This window comes from Crinia signifera, chromosome 2 (genome assembly GCF_055691185.1).
Source record: "Crinia signifera chromosome 2, ASM5569118v1, whole genome shotgun sequence".
In the NCBI taxonomy this organism is placed as follows: domain Eukaryota; kingdom Metazoa; phylum Chordata; class Amphibia; order Anura; family Myobatrachidae; genus Crinia; species Crinia signifera.
Window position 1 is genome coordinate 369,132,943 of NC_139218.1, and position 19,555 is coordinate 369,152,497.

Here is a 19,555-nt window from a genome sequence, read left to right on the forward strand (position 1 = left end):
GTACTTTTATGTTCCTCTACTGCTTCTATCAAGCAGAGGCATCTGCAGTACATATAAACATACCTGTGAAAATGTATGCAATATATGTGCTGGTATAGTATCCGGGAGTGGCATCGGCGCTGTGTATCATAGAGGGCCACAGTGCAGAACCTGGGACGTGCATTAGGATTCACTCTCCTAATCCCACCTCCAGACTCCTGTGAAACTATTCAATGAGAGTCTGGGGCGGGCTTAGGAAAGTGAATCCTAATGCCTGATGATTGGTTTCTCCACAGTGGCTGTGATACATAGCAACACTGATCTCAGATACACTGCCAGCACAAATATTACACACAACTTCACATGTATGTTTGGACCTAGTTTTTAAAACAATTGTGTTTAGGGCATCCATTTAAAAAGATTTCCCATTCCCTTGCAGAGACCTCTGGGCCAGTACCCTGATGTGCGTTTTACAGAGGAGGTTCCCCAGACATTTATAAAGAAATTCCAGGAGAAGCTGGCTGAGATCTCCCATTCCATTGAAGAGAGGAACAAGAAAATTTGTTTGCCATATCCCTACTTGAACCCGAGTGTGGTTGAGAACAGTGTCTCTGTATAACATGACTAGTGTCTGTGATCTACTGAGTATGCCTGACCTAGCTACCAGATTCTCATGTCTTGAATTGTATTGTCCACAATAATTCTATTGGACAGGTCCTTTCAGGGAAATACAATAAATGATGTATTATTAATTTAGAGCAGTGATGAAGATTCTATTGTTGATTTTGTCACGCTGTGTAGTATATTTGATTAATTGAGCCCATACAATGGATCATATAGTCTTGGTCTTTATTTTTCATAGCAGGTAAACAGCTTACCACGTAATCAGTGGGTGTGGTATGGCGGTCTGACAATTGGTACCCTGACGGTCAGTATCCCGACTGCCGGTGCTCTGACAGGGGGGCAAGCGCAATGAAGCCCCTTGCGGGAGAATAGCCCCTGTCAGTCTGGATCCCGACTGTCGGCCATTTAAACCGATAGTCAACCCGTAATCAGTATCGTAATGAAGGTTACAGCATTTTCAGCATATAGGTCACAGCATAGCATTAACACTTTAAGAAGCTGCAGTGGTTCCTACCATACCCCACACCTCAGCCTATCACTTGGGCAGCTTATCCACCATCAAGAGCATTTTCCTTCTGCCCTGCAAACACATAGGGTGACATTCTATGGTTTGCGCTAAATGCGCATGTTTTTTTCGCGCACCACATCGCCGCAAATCGCCCTTTTTCAATTCGCACTTTTCAGTAAAAATTTGCATATTTAATGTGATGCGCATTGGAGGTTGAAAAGTGCGAAGAGGGGCGATTTGCGGCGAAGTGGTGCGATTTTAAGTAACAAAAAAGTGCGATTTCTTCCGCCGGTCATGTGCGAGTTTTGGACCAGCCGGAGTGCGATTTACAAAACTGTCTCCGCATGACTAAGAACCCCCCAACCTATTGGCCCACCTGTGTCCCCTCCATTATGCATCACACCCCCTATATAAAGGGGCATTGGCGCCATTTCACTCTTTGATAGGAAGTAAGGAGCATGGAGAGGAGCAGTGGCAGTTTGAGTTCAGGAAGAGGTGTTGGTGGCAGAGTGAGGAGTGGCAGAGGAAGCAGTGGCAGAGTGAGAAGTGGCAGAGGGAGCAGTGGCAGAGGGAGCAGTGGCAGAGGAAACAGTGGCAGCAGCCAGACAAGTGGGAGAGCCAGCAGTGTGGCAGGCAGCATGGCCACAGCAAGGCCAGCCTCAGCCCAGACCCTGGGCGTCCAGCCCCAGCAGGAGGAGGTTGAGGATCCGCTGGCATCCCCATCCTACAGCCAAGCCCTAGACCATGGGTCCTCAAACTGCGGCCCTCCAGATGTTGTGAAACTACAAATCCCAGCATGCCTTGCCACAGTTTTGCTATAAGGGAGTGTTAAAATTGTAGTAAGGCAAGCTGGGATTTGTAGTTTCAGAACATCTGGAGGGCCGCAGTTTGAGGACCCATGCCCTAGACCATACCCCACACCAGCTGCAGGAGGGCCACATGTCAGAGGTGGAGGAAGATGCTGGTGAGGAGGAGGAAGACACTGGCATGGAGGAGGAGGGCGACATGGCTGGTGTTGAAAATGAGGAGGAGGAAGCTGGTCGCACCAAAAGTGGCCGGATGGTCAGATTTTCATATGAAGAAAATGTAGCACTTGTCCGGGCTATCCTGCCAGTGTTTGAGCGTTTGCTTGGAAAATCGAACTACAAGACCACTGCACAGCGCAAAAGGGCTATGTGGAAGGACATGACCCAGGCGGTGAACACTGTCAGTCAGCACAAGCACCTGGTCCGCAATGTCAAAAAAAGATTTAACGACATCAAAAGGCAGTTGAAACATAAAATGGCCATGGAGATGGAGGAGGCCACCAAGACTGGAGGAGGAAGCCCCACCACTGTGTGCTACAATGCGTATGAGGTGAAGCTGAAGCGCATCATACCCCCTGAGGTCCTGCCTGGCATGCACGTGGCGGATACCGATAGGCCGCAAACGCCATCCAGAGCTGGTAAGTGTGACCCCATGCAAACTTTAACATACATGCCAATGTATTATAGCTGTAATGTGCACTTGTATTGTTATGCTTTGTAAAGTGCTGCTGTGGAACTACATAGCCCAGCAATCGCATGCACAAGAAAATTCCTGCTCCTACTTTTAAATTGCTGATAATGCTGGGCCCTGCAGTTCCACAACTACTCATATTGATTAACACTGTAACATTCTTTCTAGCAGGCTAACATGTATGTGTACAAAAACCCTGAGGTGTACTGGTGGTTTAGCTGCCATGCCAACATACCACCGATTAACCAATAGTTGTCATGTGTACACTAGTTTACTAATAATCTTAAAATAAAATCTTTGCCTATAAACAAAAAAAAAGGTGGTGAAGAAATAATGCAGTCCTTATCCATTGGGTATTGTCCATTATTGTTAATTCAATGCATGCTTTCAGAAACAGCTTAGCCATAGCAAGGTCCATAATGCCTGTCCATCTTTCCTTGTACAGATTGTCCGTCCCGAAGTGCTCACGCATCCAAGAACAGAAGGCCCATTGCTGCAGAATCTGTGGAAGCAGGTAAATGAACAAAAAACACGCCATTACACATACAGTACACACACCCATTTTACATCAACAATTAAGGCGCCCAAGGGATTATATTGGTTACCCTTTGTTGTTACCCTTACATTACTTCCTAGAAATAATTCACGCGGACACCTTATCTAAAAATAAGACTCAGACAACCATGGCATAAGTTTAAAATGGTCAAGTTATTTATTTAGGTGGTATGACCCTTGTTAGTCTATCAAAGGGATGGCCAAGACAGCACTTGAGACCAGCACCAGTCAGAGGTGTATGTCAATGGCAGCGACTGCATCGCTCCAATCTAACAAACACACCCCTTACGTAAGGTACAGCCTGCACCGTGACGGCTCCCCGCCCCCTCTAAGGTAGGGCGCGGACACCTCAAGGAAGTGCCCACCGTCCCCGCTCATTTCGGGACTCGCCCACCGTCCTGGCAAGGGGGGGGGGCAATACCGCACGGTGACCACCTGACACCTCACCCGACTGCTGGTCGAGAGCGCCTTCTCGCCACTGCCAAGGCTCCCAAGACATAACACAAGGTCGCCCGGGACCAGGCCCGCCACCCCTCAACTAGACCTAATGCCTTCCTATTGCCGAGTTACACCAGAAAAGATGTCGCCCAGGAAAACTTCCATGCCCGCGTCAGACAGGTGGACCCCGTCTGACCTAAACAGGTGGGCCGACTCCCCAACTATCGTGGGGTGCCGCACTGCCCTACCCCCCATGGCATTTACCCTCCTGGAAACAGCGTGGTTCACCTTTCGCCTTGCCCTATCTATGGCAACTGCATTCCTGCAGCCCCGCCACTGAAGCCGGGGGACAATGTCAGACCACACTATCAGCACACCTGGCCAAAGGGCCGCAATGCGCTCAAGGTCAGCAGTTATGCTGCAAATGAGGGAGAGCCCCGTATTTTTAACCAGGTCGTTGCCCCCTAGATGTATTATCAATGTGTTGGGGGGCCCTGAACTGCGGGCCTTGGAAAGTAGTAGGCTATAAAGCCCACCCCACTGAAGTCCCCTAACCCCGAACCACTGCACTGAGTCGGCTCGTAGCAGGCCTAAAGCCCTGGAGGCCATGGGATGCCTGGCCGCCCAAAAAATATATGAGTGGCCCACTACCCAAACTATCCCCTGATGTGATAAGGAAAGGGAAAAGGCTGAAAAAGAAAAAACCTAACGTTAACATCAATATAATATATACTGTAACACAACCAGAATACAGGAAACAGCCCAAGTGAAGGTGAAAAACTTAAAAAACCTCCGGTGAACTTTTGGTGACAGCCGAATTGGATTAGTTCTACCTCGGAGGAAAAAGTAAAAAATTCACTCCACACCGTCGATTCCAGAACGCTAGCCGTTCCAGAACCGATTGTAAACTTGCGTTTTTGGGCTGGCGCAACAGGCGCATTCTACAACTTATCTACCTTATCTATCTTATCTAATCTTATGTATTTCTTATAAGCCGATGACTTCCACCTCCCTACCTTCTGTATGGCAGAGGGTGGAAGCCCCGCCGCCGCTGCGCATGTTGCGGCCCCTATGCGAAAGGAGTGTGTCCCATAATCCTGAGCCCTCAGGCCTAAGCCGATCAAGCACCGTCTAAACACAGCCCCGAACTGAAACCGGGTGAGGGGCACGCCATCCGCGTGCACCAAAAACTGCATGGCTCCAACCGGCCTAAGAGACATGTAGTCCCTGCACAATGCTACAGGACAAATGGCTTGGTTCACACTGGATCGCAGGGTGGCCCAACTACCCCTCCCCAACTGGTCTGTTTTGGATCTCTGAATCCTACACAGGACGTGATCCTCATGGAGAACCAGGTCCTCCGACCTAAGACCAGACTGGGCCGTCTTGCTCGCAGCTACCAGCTCCCCGATCCTGAATGCCCCGAAGAAGACGAATGAAAAGGCGATCTTCAGGAGCGCAGCCTCAAAGGCGCTATCGGCCACCCTATCTAGACATGCTACTAATTCCCCTAGCATGCGCTCGTCTATAGGCCGCCGAGTGTCAGGAGGCACTGGCCGCTGCTTAGCCCAGCCCCTCAAAGCCTTACTCAATACAAAAGACCCTGTGGGATCCTGCTCCCCTCTCAGCCTGGTGTGGAAAGCTATACCAGCCAAAGCCGCCGCCATAGCTGACTTTGACCTGCCTTTTACATAATGGCCCCATACAAATGCGAGTAACCGGTCTTCGACCGACTTACCGCTAGCGTCAGGCGCAGACTGAAACTCCTCCCAGTCCCTCCAGGCCGCCGCGTAAGCCCTGCGGGTTGAGGGCGCCAGTGACAGCAGTGCCAAACCCTTCATGCTGATTCTATGATCTGCCACACAAGATTTGGACACCTAAGCCCCAGGGGTGACGCCTCGGGAGCAAGCTCCCGAAACTTTGTAAACTGAAACCTAGACAGGGCGTCAGCAATAGTGTTCTCTATGCCTGGGACATGTCTAGCCCTGAAATGTATGTTGTTCTTCAGGCAATGAAGCACGAGGTAACGCAGTAACCTAAGGGCCTCGGGGGAAGCCGCCCTCTGATTGTTAATCGCGTGTACCACCCCCAGGTTGTCACACCAGAACACTATGTTCCGATTCGCCAATTCTGCTGCCCACAGCTGCACTGATACTATGATGGGAAACAGTTCTAGCAGCAACAGATTGACCGTGAAACCCCTGTCAATCCATGACTGCGGCCACCTCGAGACACACCACTCCCCTTGAAAATAAGCCCCGAAACCCGTGGAGCCAGCGGCATCTGTGAAGAGCTGCAGTTCCTTGCTGGATTCGGGCTCTGTGGGCCATATTAGCTCTCTATTAAATTGCCCCAGGAATGCGGACCACACTTCCATGTCGTCTCGCATTTCCCGTGACAGCCTGACCGTGTGGTGGGGATCTCGTACCCCCGCCGTGGCCCTCTCGAGCTTGCAGCAGAATACCCTACCCATGGGAATGATGCGACAGGCAAAGTTAAAGGACCCTAGCAGGGACTGCAATAGTCTCAGCTGTATCCTCTTCTTCCGCAAGCACTCAACTATTAACCCCTGCAGCTTTGTCACCTTATCCTCAGGTAGGCGGCAGCACCCCGCGGCCGAGTCTATCTCTATACCCAGGTAAGATAGGACCCTGGTGGGGCCCTCCGTCTTGTCCTCAGCTATAGGGACCCCCAGCTCCTTCAGCAGGGAAACCGCCCGTGACAAAATATGGGCGCGTGTGCTGTCATCTCCTGGTCCCACAAAGAGAAAGTCATCCAGGTAATGGGCTACGCCCGCACAGCCTGTACTGCTCTGTATGCACCAGTGCAAAAATGTACTGAATTTCTCGAAGTAGGAGCAGGAGACCGAACAGCCCATCGGCAAGCACTTGTCTATGTAAGAGCCACCATCTAACCTGAAACCCATGAACCTGAAGGAACTGGGGTGCAATGGGAGGAGCCTAAACGCGGACTCAATATCCAGTTTGGCCATAAGGGCTCCCTGGCCGAAACCCCGGACTATGTCCAGTACCTCGTCAAATAGCTGGTACTGCACACTACAAAACTCATCCGGGATGGCGTCGTTTATGGACGCGCCATGGGGGTGTGATAGGTGTTGTATCAACCTGTACTTCCCCGGGGTCTTCTTAGGGACCACCCCGAGAGGGGAAAAACACATGTCAGGTAGGGGGTCCCCTTGGAAGGGGCCCGCCATCCTGCCCAGGGACACTTCAGCCTGAACCTTCTGGCGGACCACATCGGGAAAATCCCTGGCGGACTTGAGGTTCCTGATGCAGGAAACTCTGATTCCGTCAGGGATGGGGAGAGGGAAACCAAAACTAAATACGTCTAACAAAAACCGGGCGTCGGCCCTGTTGGGGTATGCCATTAACCTGCGAGCCAGGGCCTCTACCACGATTGGAGACGGGGCCTTACTTTCCGCCAGCGCCGGCGTCCCCCTGTTCCCCGCCCTTGCCCGCTGACCTGCAAGATTTGGAGGGGTGCCCCCCCCCCGCAGTTACTGCAGTCGTGACGGAAACGGCATTTGGCGCCCCTGTCACATTTGCCCTCGTTGAATGCAAAGCACTTCCCTTTGCCGCCGGTTTTGGAACCGGGTTTGGCCGCAGGAAATGGCTTCCTGCCTGAGCTGTCTGAGCTATGCTGCCCCTTGCCTATGACCTCGAGCCATATCTCCACATGCTTGCAGCCCATGGGCATGACCCTCGACCCGGCATGGGCGAGGCGGAACTTCTCATCATAATTCCGCCACGCCTGCCCCTTATAATCCGTGAACGTCTCGTTCACCAGGAACAGGTAGCGCAAGACGTTAACGTGCTCCCCGGGCCTTGTGCTCAGGTAACATGAGGAGAAGATTAAGAATCCCTTTAGCCAATTGTGGAAGCCTTTAAAGGCCGCCTCACTACCACTTCCCGCTTTCTTGGCTGCTTCAAAATCTTTTTTCATGTCGACTGTCAGTGTAAAGAAGTCAACAAATTTTCCCCTTTTGATCTTGTCCTTTATACCCTTGCGCAGACCCCTTGCCATGGCGGTGTTGGTGCAATGGACCATATCGCCCGCCGTGGTAGCTACTTCTGGCTCTGCCTCTTTCCTAACCCGCTTAGCGCCACCCACTTTCTTTGCAACCGCACGCGCAACCAATTTTGCAAACTTGCGCGGGCGCTTGGGTGACCCAGACTCGTCACTACTAGCCGACGAGTGGGAGGAAGAGGATGCACACTCTAAAGAATTGTCATGCTCACCGTCTCCAGAAGCTTCGCCTTGAACCGCGGGGTCCACCCGTGGTGCGGCCCCCGGCCCTGCGGGAGTGGATGCTTCTGCTCGCGACGTGGATGCCGGGGTCTCGGACCTCTGGGAGCGGGTGCTGGGACCCTGGCTGTGGCTGGAGCCGCCACCGGTGTTGCCGGCCTAGATTCAGGAGCCCCCCCTGGACCGTTCTGTGTCCTCTTCCTGGGACGACCCACCGAAAGCGACACTCCCTCCACCGACAGAGGATACCTTGGGAGATAAAGGGGCAGTGTTAGGACCATATCCTGAACCCGTTATCCTCACAGACCCCCCTGCTGCAGTACCAGAGCTCCCCGGGCCCCCAGTCGCATAAACCTGGTTGACCTGTTGAGCCTGGGCGTACATGTTAGGGTGAGTGTAAACTGCCCCTTGAAAAACCTGTTGTTGCCCACCCGGGCCCTGTGGGTGTGGTGCACCAGCACCCTGCCATGCTCCCCCGAAATACCCCCCGGGAAACCCCCCAGGAGCCCCCGCTGCTTGGGGGAAGTAAGGGAAAGGGGCCGGTTGGGTCCCTGGATAGGGCCCGTACTGTGGGTTGGGCATATGGTACCCTGGGTACCCCCCTGCATTCGGACTGGGAAAAGCCCACTGCTGTTGCTGTTGCACGGGGGCTTGCATGTATGCCTGCTGGCCCGCACCAAACCCGCCCGTGACCAAAACCTTGGTGTCCCCCTTGTCCCGCCGGAGCCCCGGCGAAGCCCTGAGGGGCTGAAGGGAATGGCCGCTGGCCCTGATGCCACTGCTGCTGCGGGGCCTGCCAACCCTGAAAGGGGGCGGCACCACCATCCACCCGGCCGCCGACGAAGTCGTCCCCACGGCCCCCGTCCCAGCCTAAGGGAATGAGCGGCCCCCTTACCGGGGCCATGATGTTAGCCAGGGAGGCCAAAGGGCCCTGACCTGCGCCGCGCTGACCCCTTGCATTCATCCGCAGAGGGCTCCACGCCGGGCCCCCTGTTATGACTTGCAGAGGGCTCCCTGGACCCTGCACTAAGGGGGTACTAGTCCTGGGGGGCACCCCCCATCCCCCCCGCTGAGTGAAGCCCCACCATCGCTCACCCCGCTGCCTGAGGCGCGCGGGGTGTCCATTGGAGCCTGAACAACCTGCGCTGGCGCTAAGACGCCAGCAGATGGCGCCAAAGCGCTGTCCCCAGCAGCGCTACTCGCTGCTGGGTGCCCTGAACGCGCTGATGGCGCAGCGTGCTCCCCGCTCACAGCAGAGCCCTGCTGAGCCGGGGAGACGCTTCCCTGCGCTTGGGAAACATGCCCCCCAGTGAAAGAATGTGCAGGAGACGGCACGCGCACCCGCGATGACGCGGTCGCGGCCGTCCTGCTGCTTCCCCTGCCTCCGCCGCGCGCTGGCACAGTCACCAGCGGGCGGGCTGCATCTGCCAACCACCGTGGAGGTGGTGCAGATCTCTTGGGGCGGCCGGACATGATTGCAGCTGCGCAATGTATACAGGCCTAAAAACAAGGTAAAAGGTACTTAGCTTCGCGTGCTGCACTGTGTAAATCCGGATTCCAAGAGGAAGTTCCTCCCCCAAGCTGGACCCTATATACCCCACTTAAGCTACCTCCCCTCTTGGTGCTGATTGGCCCCTATGCACCACATGCTAACTTGCCTAAGAATTACACCCTGCTCTGTGCTGCATATGCATCTGCGTTTAACCCCCAAATCCCCGGGCTCTTAACTGCACTCTGGCCTATGCAGCCCTCGTTTTGCCATCTCACACTACATTCAGCTCCAGCAGCTACATTGCAACGGAAATGAATGTTATCAGAGCTAGGCATGTGATACAGATGGAGCCGGGCTTATTATTGCTGGCGGAGCGCCAGGACCGTGTCCCTGGCGATCCGCCAGCAATCTGGCGCTCTGGCTGAATGAGACGCTCGTGCGTTTCCCACGCACGAGCGTCTCAATAGCCGGGCGGCGAGGCGGCGCGGCGGGTGCAGTCCTGCCCGTCTAAAGCTTCAGGGAGACGGGCAGGGCTGCGGGGGGCTGCGGGGGGGCGGTGTGGACCGGCGGGGACCCCGGGAAGCCGGCGGGGGACCCGGGGAAAAGCACCGTCGGAACGGGACGCGCGTGCACCTCGTGCACGCGCGTCCCCTTCCGACATACAGATGGCGCGGGGCGGGGGATGGCGGGTGGCGAGTCCTCCGCCATCCCCAGCAAAGACAAGCCCGGCGCCATCTGTATATTATTAATGTCAATGTTGCATGCTGTATCGGGGTACATGTGTAAGTACATAACACCCCTAGGTATGTGCGTCAGCCATCTATAGCCCTATTTAAAACAGTATATATGACAGTGTGGCCTATATATGCATCAATACTTACCTCTTCATCTGTATCCACAGGTGCTATACAACTAGGGACAAACCAAACAGATTCTTCAATACTGGTATTAGACGAAATGGACATCATTCTTGATCCGGTCGACACCTTTGCGACAGAGGAAAAAATGCAGACCTCGTCACAGAGTGATCTTCCCCCAAGTGGGGTGTCTCCCAACCCACCCCCACCCACCCACACACCCCATACAGCAGCTTCTGCTTCCCAAGTAGCTAACTCCTTGGTTAATTTCAAGGACAAACAGTTAGAATTCATGGCCTCCCAAAACCTCCAAATAGGTAATATACAGGGGTACATGCGTGACACCTTCCTTCAGTTACGCAAAATTGCACGTAGTGTATGGGTAGGTGTAGGCACTTATGTGCGCATTGCTAACAGCATTGACACCCGTTTTGCAGAACTAACTGCTGCAATAAGGGAACAGAATAGGCATATTGGCAGCCTGGCGCAAAGTATCACAGCACTAACCCAATCATGCACAGCGCAGACCAATGCCTTACTAGCTATGCAGGCCCAAATACAGCAGCAGGAAGCCAATGTGGGAGGTGGCGCAGCATCAACCCTCAGCAGTGTATCCAGCACCCCAATAAGTGGCTCCCCCACTTCCCCACCCCTTCGGAGTGTGAGGACCCGTGGTGGGCTTGGTGCAGGGTCTAGAAGTGGTGTAGGGCTGCCTGATGCTGGGAGAAGGTAGCTGCTATATATGTTTGTTCAGTTTGTGAAATGTCAAACATCTTGTTACATGGCCCCACAGTTGTTATTTTCCACATGTCAAAATGCAGAATGCTTCTAAAAAAAAAGACAGAAGTAAAAATTGCTACCCGCATACCATTGTGTTTGTGTCTTTTTCTAAATACAAATTAATGTGTGAATTATAACATAATGTAATGGTATATGACTATGGGATTGCACTAAAGTAGTGTGGCATAACTCCTTGGCTGGCAAAGGTTGTGGATCTACATATTCCAGCAGAATCTGACACTCATGGTTTGGACTGTAATGGTTGTAGTGTGTCTGGGCATGCTGGCACATGTAGTTCCACAACACCAGTGAGCCATGTTTGACTGCAAACTTCATTCATACATGTATCAAAAGTACTTACAAGCTAGATAGCAGCAAGGGATAGGTCAGCACCACCATGTGCATCCGTTGGGGACTGTGTATTAGGTTAAATGTGGGTGGAAACAGATGGTATTGGTCAATAATTTGTTTATGAGTACACTGACAACACTGGTACATTTTGGAGTACAGGGCACATGTGCTTACCAGAAAAGTAACGGCTGCTGATGTATGTCCGCAACAACTTCTTTATAGCAAGTAACAGTTGAGTAAAATGCTTAGACAAAGTGGCCTGTAATACCACCAAGGCCCATGAGGTCACAGACTGAGTGGAGGCTGTGGACAAATAGTCCACATTAATTTGTGCTGAGCAGACACTGCATAGTTGGCTCCCACAAAATGGTAAAAATCATCTCTCACCTGCTCATATAACTCCAACAGGTTAATGGGGTTCAGCGTAACCATCCCCACAACCTGTTGATCCGACAGGGAGTCCAGGTACAGGCGAGCACCATACATACGTGGGGTACCCAGTAGTCGGGGGGCTACCAGGATCTGTTGCGCAGCTTCCTCCCTCCTGCGTAGCTCCTCCAAATGGGACACATCACAGATAAGCAACTTGAAAATAGTCATCAAAATCTACATGATTTAAACCCTCACAGGTGTCCTTACTGATGTTGGGGTTTATGTAGGGGTGTTTGTGAGTGAAAATGAGGGCACCTGTGGTGAAATTAACCATGTGTGCACTTGACCAAAATGAGTTCTGTGCCAAATCGCCAAACAGAACCTGGTCTGAAATAAGTGCGATAATTAGACACCTAAAAAGTGCGAATTGCGAATGCGCATTGCATTAAATAAGCGATTTCTATACTTTTGTATTGGAAAACATCTGGATGCGATAAAAATGCGAATTAATCTTGCACTTTTGGTCCGCATACCTTAACGCACATAATATGCGATTTCAGTCCCTTAACGTACCCATTAAATTGGCGATTTTAAGGAAAAATGCGATATCGCCATTTTGTGGTCTAATTAACGCCAAAAAACGCAGATCGCATCCCATAGAATGTCACCCCTAGCATTTGTCCTGTAGCTCAAGTTGAGATAATGTAGTCCTCAATGAAATATGTAAATTGTTAATGTAGACACTGTAACAAAATAAGACTCTTTATAAAATACCATGCATCCCTCAGGTTGTACTCAGCAGGTATCTTTATAGTATGGTCTGTTTGTGGATGACAATTCACTTATCAATTATGGAGCAGGTCTACCGCAGTTATAAACATTGTAACAGAATGGAGATCTACCCGGATGTGGGATACATGGAGTTCTATAGAACTCCATGTATCCCACAGATGAAGCTCAGCATGGACCTTTATAAGGGATATGGTCATTTGGTGTACAGCATGGATGCTGACAAGCAATGGGTCGGCACCATTAGGTCAACATGCTGAAAGGTCAACATGGGTCTAGGTCGACAGGTCATTATGTCCACATGAGTCTAGGTTGACATGGCTTTAGGTCAACAGGCCATTAGGTCGACACATGGATTAGGTCGACATAGCCAAGGTCGACAGTCAAAAGGTCGACATTTTTTGTTGTTGTTTTTTATATCCAACATGTGCCGACAGGCGGTATTTCATCCCTTACCATCCTCTAGGGCGTGGAGGGAGAATAAAATAGTGTGCGGAGTGCAGCGAGGCACCGTGCCCGAAGCATGGTGCTACATTTTAGCCCCTGTCATCCCAAAGTCATGTCGACCTTCCTGCATGTCTACCTTAACTCAAGTCGACCTAAAAGCATGTCAACCTAATGCTTGTCCACCATGATGCTGGTGACCTAATGATCCATACCCGCAGAGACATAGCATTTGTCCTGTAGCTCTAGTTGAGACAATGTAGTCCTCAATAAAATATGTGTCAATTGTTAATATAGACACTCGCTGCGCTCGCCATGCTTCGGGCACAGGACCTCGCTGCGCTCAGCACACTACGTTATTCTCCCACCACGCCCTAGTGGATGGTAGGGTATGAAATACCGCCTGTCGGCACATGTCGGCTCAAACAACAGTAAAAAAAAAATATCGAACTAATGACCCTGTCTTCCTTACCCATGTCGACTTAATGACCCTGTCGACCTAATGACCCTGTTGACCTTCCTGCATGTCGACCTTCCTGCACGTCAACATTAATTCATGTCGACCTAAATGCATGTTGACCTAATGGTGTCGACCATCATGCTGGTGACCCAATGACCGTATCCCATCTCAGCTGGGTAGCACCTCTCATTACAAGCAGCTAGGGAGTGCAGTGTAGACTAGAGCCCTATGTTACTATATATTCTATGGTATGGGGATATGTACACACCTGAGGTTGGAGATTGCCTCAGTCTAGATTAGTGCCCCTCCCCCACTGCACTCACACGGTATATAAGCAGGGACCTAGCACTGACTGCTCATTACTGACTCAGGCACAATCCAAAGTAAGTTCTCTTCTATAGTGGCAGGTTTCTTGGGGTGAATGTTTGGGTGTGGGACCCTGGAACTTGTCTGGCTGGGCCAATTCAGGGCATCACTACATAACGCATAGATTCACATTCTATACCACTTTCTTTGTATGTCTTTCATCCATATTTTTTATTTTCTTCAAACACTGAATAGTTGCTTTCACCTTACACAATACTCTGTAACACTTCACTGCTAAATTTAACTCATGTGATGTCCTGTGGGATTTCCCATGTATCCCGGGTGGCAGTGGATGAGCGGTTAATGGTCAATTGAGAGATGATGTTGTTGTGGGCAACAAACACCAGTTGCTTTCTTATTGTCCAGGAATGCTGGCACTTGTGGTTCTCCAAGTGAGCTCAGGGCAGGCTTGCTGGACATTATAGTCTGTCTTTATCATATCTGTAATGATGTTATTTTGGAGACCCAACCCCTGCTCTGCCCTTACCAATAATTACATCTGCTATGCCCAAAGATGCTACATCATTCCCCCAGCATGCCACACTGCCTGTAACTTCCTGCTGGGGCCATCAGAACATCAGTAAATATGGATCGTTCTTGGCTTTGCAGTGCATCAGCCAATCGCTACTCCCACAGGCAGGGATATATATTATTTATGTTGTACATTTTGCTCAGCTGTTTGTGGTTTCTATCTGGCTTACAAAACTGATGGTTACTAAATCTGAGATTTCTATCTGCTATAAAATGATGGCTGTTTGTTTCTAATGCTTCACTCAGACAGGATATTTCTTTGGCATTGCCATTTGTACATTTGCAGAATCAATGGAGGGTCATACACAAAACAAAACTGACCCTTAGGGGGGGTATTCAATGTCAGCCACTATTCCCAATGGGAAATAGCGCCTGCCACCTATTCAATGCTGTTATTTCTGATAGCATTGAAGGTGGATTTTGGCAAAACGGATCCAGCTTTAAAGCAAGCTGGATCTGTTTTATTGGCAACTCCTGTGGATTGTATAATTCACAGCCGTTACTCCACAAGTCACGGCCGTTTTCACCACTCGAAAGGCAGAACATTGAATTCAACCTATCGTATCTTTCAAGCTGGGTGGGAACAGCCTGGGATTCTAACTGTCAGTGTTCCAATAGTTGGAATCCCGGATTGAATACCGCCCTTAGTAATCTATGCCCAATTATGACTGGTCTAGTTCCTTCCAGCGCTGCTCCATCAGGCATGTTACCTGAAGACATGGGGACCTACAAGCTAAAGATTGCTACAGGGACTGACCTGAGTGCTGGGACCTGTGACCAAGTCTCCATTGTTCTTCTGGGCACCCTGGGAGAAAGTGCTAAACATCACCTGGATCATAAGTGGAGTAACTTCAGACCTGGAGCTGTGAGTATTAGTATGCTCATAATACCAGTAATATAAGCTGTTACATGATGTATGAGCTTTGTATCTGATCATTGGACTGTTCAGAGAAAAAAATGTATATATTTCACAAAAATAGTCTTAAAATGTGAGTTCTCCAACACTTTAATTTCTCATTGTACACTAGGGCTTGGCCCAGTCGCATGATGTCTTCTGTAAGGGCATTTCCTGGATATGCTACATGGTGGCAAATCTGCCATAGTTCTGTATGTGTGTGTGTGTGTGTGTGTGTGTGTGTGTGTGTGTGTGTGTGTGTGTATATATATATATAATTTTATTTTTATTTTTTTGTTCTATTATACAGGAAACTGACTTTTTTTTTTTTTTATACTATAACATCTATGAAGTACAAGAACACAGAAAGGGAAGGCTGCCGTATACATGGTGTACCCTAGTCATTTTAAAATATAAAACTTTTATTAATCTAGATTAAGACTGTGGGATGTACCAAGCAACTGCAGTATATCCCGCCACATCGCAGTTCTGTACTAACATATGTGATTAGTATTGCAAAGCGTAATTCTTGCCATGAGAGCTGCCCTTTCGTGAAACTGGTGGTGGGGAAGGTGAGCGGGTCTGTGGCTCTCCCCCCTCCTGCTGTGGCTGGAATCCTCCTGCTCAGTCCACTGCTAGGCTCCTCCCTGCACCCAGAAGAGGGTTGCTGCCTGGACACAGGTGAGGGAGGGATGTGAAAAGATACACCTAGGCGTGGCAAAGCCCTGGCGGTGGGGCTTTCATGCATATGAAAGTGTTTAAAAAGGTTTTTACCATATTTCCAGTTTAGTACATCCCGCCCAAGTGTGATAAATATGGTGGCAGACGGTGCACTATACCTGGTATAATACAGTATATCTATATATTATTTTTTTTTAGTGAGAGATGAATACTGTTCATCATATGCTACAGTACTGCACCTATTTTGTGTCCTATGTACTGTAATAGACTGGATTGTTCCTTTGGCCTACACACAGATGCAGGATAAATAACTGCCATTCAATTATTTATCCTTTAAGTTATTTGAAGTACTGTAATATATTTGATTGTTCCTTTGGCCTACACATACAATATAATTACACCCTTCATAACTGGCATTAAATTATTTATCCTGCAACTTATTTGACCCAGTTCCGGATTGGCTTCTGCCTAAATATGTACATAGTGCATGCAAGAATAACAAGATTAGTAATGGCAATGCACTGTAATAATGACCTAATAGTCCTGTGCCGCAATATGTAATAGATGTAGATTCAAGTGCACAGGCTGGGACCTGAGGGGGTGGGGCTCCCTAAATATTTCCCCTGTGGGCCAGTCTGACCCTGGACAAAGGCAGTAGTGATGTCTCCACAGCTTTCAAAGGCTTCTGCACCAGTATGTGACCATATCGAATACCTAAACAGACTTCTACAGCTGGTTCCAATATATTATATAAGTTACATATTCCCCAAACCAGACTGTTGCCTGGTCAAAGAGTTTAATTATTGGTAATTCCAACAAGAAAGAGGAAACCTCCAGATGCCCTTAGTGTAAGTACTTACCTGAACAAACAATTTATATATTCTTGGTTTTAGCTTTGATAAATCACCCCATTGCTTCAAAAAACTTAAGTTTTTAATGCGTTTATATGCAAAACTTATGAACAATATGTTCATGAACAATATGTTCATTGTTATATGCAAAACTTATGAACAATATGTTCATGAACAATATGTTCATTGTTATATGCAAAACTTATGAACAATAGAAGACTTATTCAGTAAATTGATGCGGAATTCTGTCTGCAAATCCCCTGATCCATAGTGATGTTCTGTGGTTCCTCGGTGCATGGTTCTCAGACATCGCTCTGCTTTTCCAGGTGACTGACTTTGAAGTTGACACAGTGAAAGATCTTGGAGAGCTCCTGCTGGTTCGGCTGTCAACAAAGACCTACAATAACTTTAATACAGTTGCTTGGTATTGCTGCTATGTCAATGTGACCTGCCCTAATGGTCGGCTCTATCAGTTCCCGTTTCATCAATGGATACCTACGGGAATGACTGTGGTAATACCAGAGGGCAAGGGTGAGATTCTATCCAGACTTGTATTGTGCTCTCTGGGGATCTCCTCATCTGGTCTATGTGGGTGGTCCTCATTGTGGGATAGGTAAACCTGCTTACCACTATGTATGACATTGTCAAAAACTTCATCTCCCGGTTGGTGTCCGGTACTGTTTAGATTGATTAAGAAATAGTTAGCACACATGAAACACTACAGATAGGTAGGTTTCCATGTATGGGCATTTCCCTTATGGAGTCACATTACTGATCTTGCATACTGTAGGAATCACCATTCATAAACCAGGCTGACTATTGTACATTACAATACGCTTGGGTTCTGTTTCAGGCATCATACTATCCAGCAATACTCACCCACTACTAAAGAAACAACGGACAGAGGAACTGGAGAAGGAGAGAGAAACTCACAAGTAAGTGGTCAAAATACATTGAGTACAGCTTTATTGCTGTTTCTATGAGGAAATTCATTCATTATATGATGGAAAGTATTCCCTTTTAGGGAGGTGCCAAGGGAATTGCGGCCAGGTTAAGCTTACATTTTACCTATGCACCGCTTTCATTAGCATTAACTCTACTGTTACTGCCAACTAAGATATATTCAGGTCTTCAGCCTATGTTGTCATGTGACCAGGTCTGAACTATCTCCTCCAGTCTTTAAGCCTTTGCAGATTGAGCCAGTTCTTTCAAAAATAACTTTCTTTTGGCCCGCTTATTCTACATTAAGCTGCCTCGTTAATTTAAATAGATCCCACTAGCTTGAAAACATTGGGGCAGATGTATTCAGCCCGGTGAAGAGAAAGTGGTCTGTGTTTATCCCCTTCATCTCTTCAAAAGGCTTAATACATATGCCCCATTGAGAGAAACTGTTCTATAATCCCTACATCTAGGAATGGTCCATGTAGTAAAATCATGCATTTCTTTTATACTACAAACCCATGTATCCTGCAGGTGGAAACGTTATGCAGAAGGTGCCCCTCACTGCATTGCTGTAGACAAGGTTGAGGAACTGCCCAGTAATGACCAGTACTCCTTCCTAAAACTGAGCAGCTTCCAGCATTCAAAGTCAGCCGTGTATGTATCTAGTCTGAGTAGGAAGTTCTGTATATCCATAATGTGTTTTTTTTTTTTTTTTTTTTTTTTTTACGTGACTGGCCAAATAGTCCTTTGTTTTTACAACCCCTGTTACCTGTTAGTATTTTGTTTTATTTGCTTAGTGATTGCCTTGGTATAGTTCTGTCAGGAATATAATGGTTTAATGTGTATGGGGCTTTGGAACCCATGCCCAAGTGCCTTTCCAGGAACAATCTTGGCTTGTGCCAATATTTGTTGGGTGCTTACACACTTGCTGATGCTGGCCGTGAGTAGTGGTTACTGGGGAGCAGCAACATGGCTGTCATTTACAAGGACCTCCGTTATCTGTACATGTCCAAGGAAGGGCAGGGCAATGTACCGGAGCAGACATTGTTCATCTGTACACACTAGGCGATATAATTACACCATTTTGTTAAGTAGGGCCCATCTGAGAAATCTTTTACTATATTGCTTAGTGTGTATGGGGCTTTAGATCACAATTTGCAAATCCCATTTTTCATATCTGTGGAAATTTAAATTAGTTTGTCCCCAAGTCAGTGTATGTATTTGTAGGACTATGGGACATATTAATTATGTTTCATGTTAGTACATCTCTGTAGTTTATTTGAATCCTCCATTTCTTAGGGGACTTGCAATGATGCTGGAAGGATTCACAAGTGCGGAATCATGGCCGGATCTAGATGAGATCAAACGAGTCTTCTGTCTGAGAGGGTTTGATAACTCAGGTACTTTTTTGCCAGTTTCCTTGTAAGGTGAATATCTTGGATGAGGGAGTAACAGAAGCTTGTCTTGTCTGTCACCTCTTTAGTCATATGACGCACTCAGCTTATATGACTAAGTGCTCTTGTAGAAGAAGCAAGATCAGAGCTATCCCAGTAGTCCCTCTGTCTGCAATAAATTATACCAAATGTTCCTTCATGTCTTTTATCCCCAGATGTGGAAGGAGGATACCTTTTTTGGTAGCCAATACCTGAATGGCATAAACCCTATACTCCTCAGGAAATGCTCCCACATTCCTGAGAACTTCCCAGTTACTTGCAACATGGTGGCTGCATCTCTGGGGACCACCACCACTCTTGAGACAGAACTAAAGGTGAGGGGTCTATTTCTGGAAATTAGGGGCTAATGAACTTTGTATCTATTCCTATGAAACAAAGGAAGCCCAAAAGCATGGCTACTGACCCAGATGCACTGCAATAAAC

At 48.7% G+C, this 19,555-nt stretch overlaps 3 protein-coding genes across 3 annotated transcripts in view; 2 read left to right on the top strand and 1 right to left on the bottom strand.

The window, feature by feature from the left end:
* LOC146058055 (polyunsaturated fatty acid lipoxygenase ALOX15B-like) overlaps positions 1-735 on the top strand; it is a 28,893-nt gene extending 28,158 nt beyond the window's left edge. Inside the window, exon 15 of the mRNA XM_083170018.1 lies at positions 419-735. Coding sequence (XP_083026144.1) covers positions 419-598 — 180 coding nt within the window. The 3' untranslated portion in view covers positions 599-735. The remainder of the gene's footprint in view (positions 1-418) is intronic.
* LOC146058051 (hydroperoxide isomerase ALOXE3-like) overlaps positions 1-19,555 on the bottom strand; it is a 101,927-nt gene that overhangs the window by 56,415 nt on the left and 25,957 nt on the right. The gene's annotated exons all lie outside the window — the stretch shown is intronic.
* On the top strand, positions 15,020-19,232 carry LOC146059575 (arachidonate 12-lipoxygenase, 12R-type-like). The gene is made up of 6 exons (XM_083171917.1): positions 15,020-15,174; positions 17,063-17,267; positions 17,590-17,671; positions 18,210-18,332; positions 18,978-19,078; positions 19,204-19,232. Exons 1-6 carry the CDS (start codon positions 15,028-15,030, stop codon positions 19,230-19,232), a joined length of 687 nt encoding a protein of 228 aa, XP_083028043.1. The 5' UTR covers positions 15,020-15,027.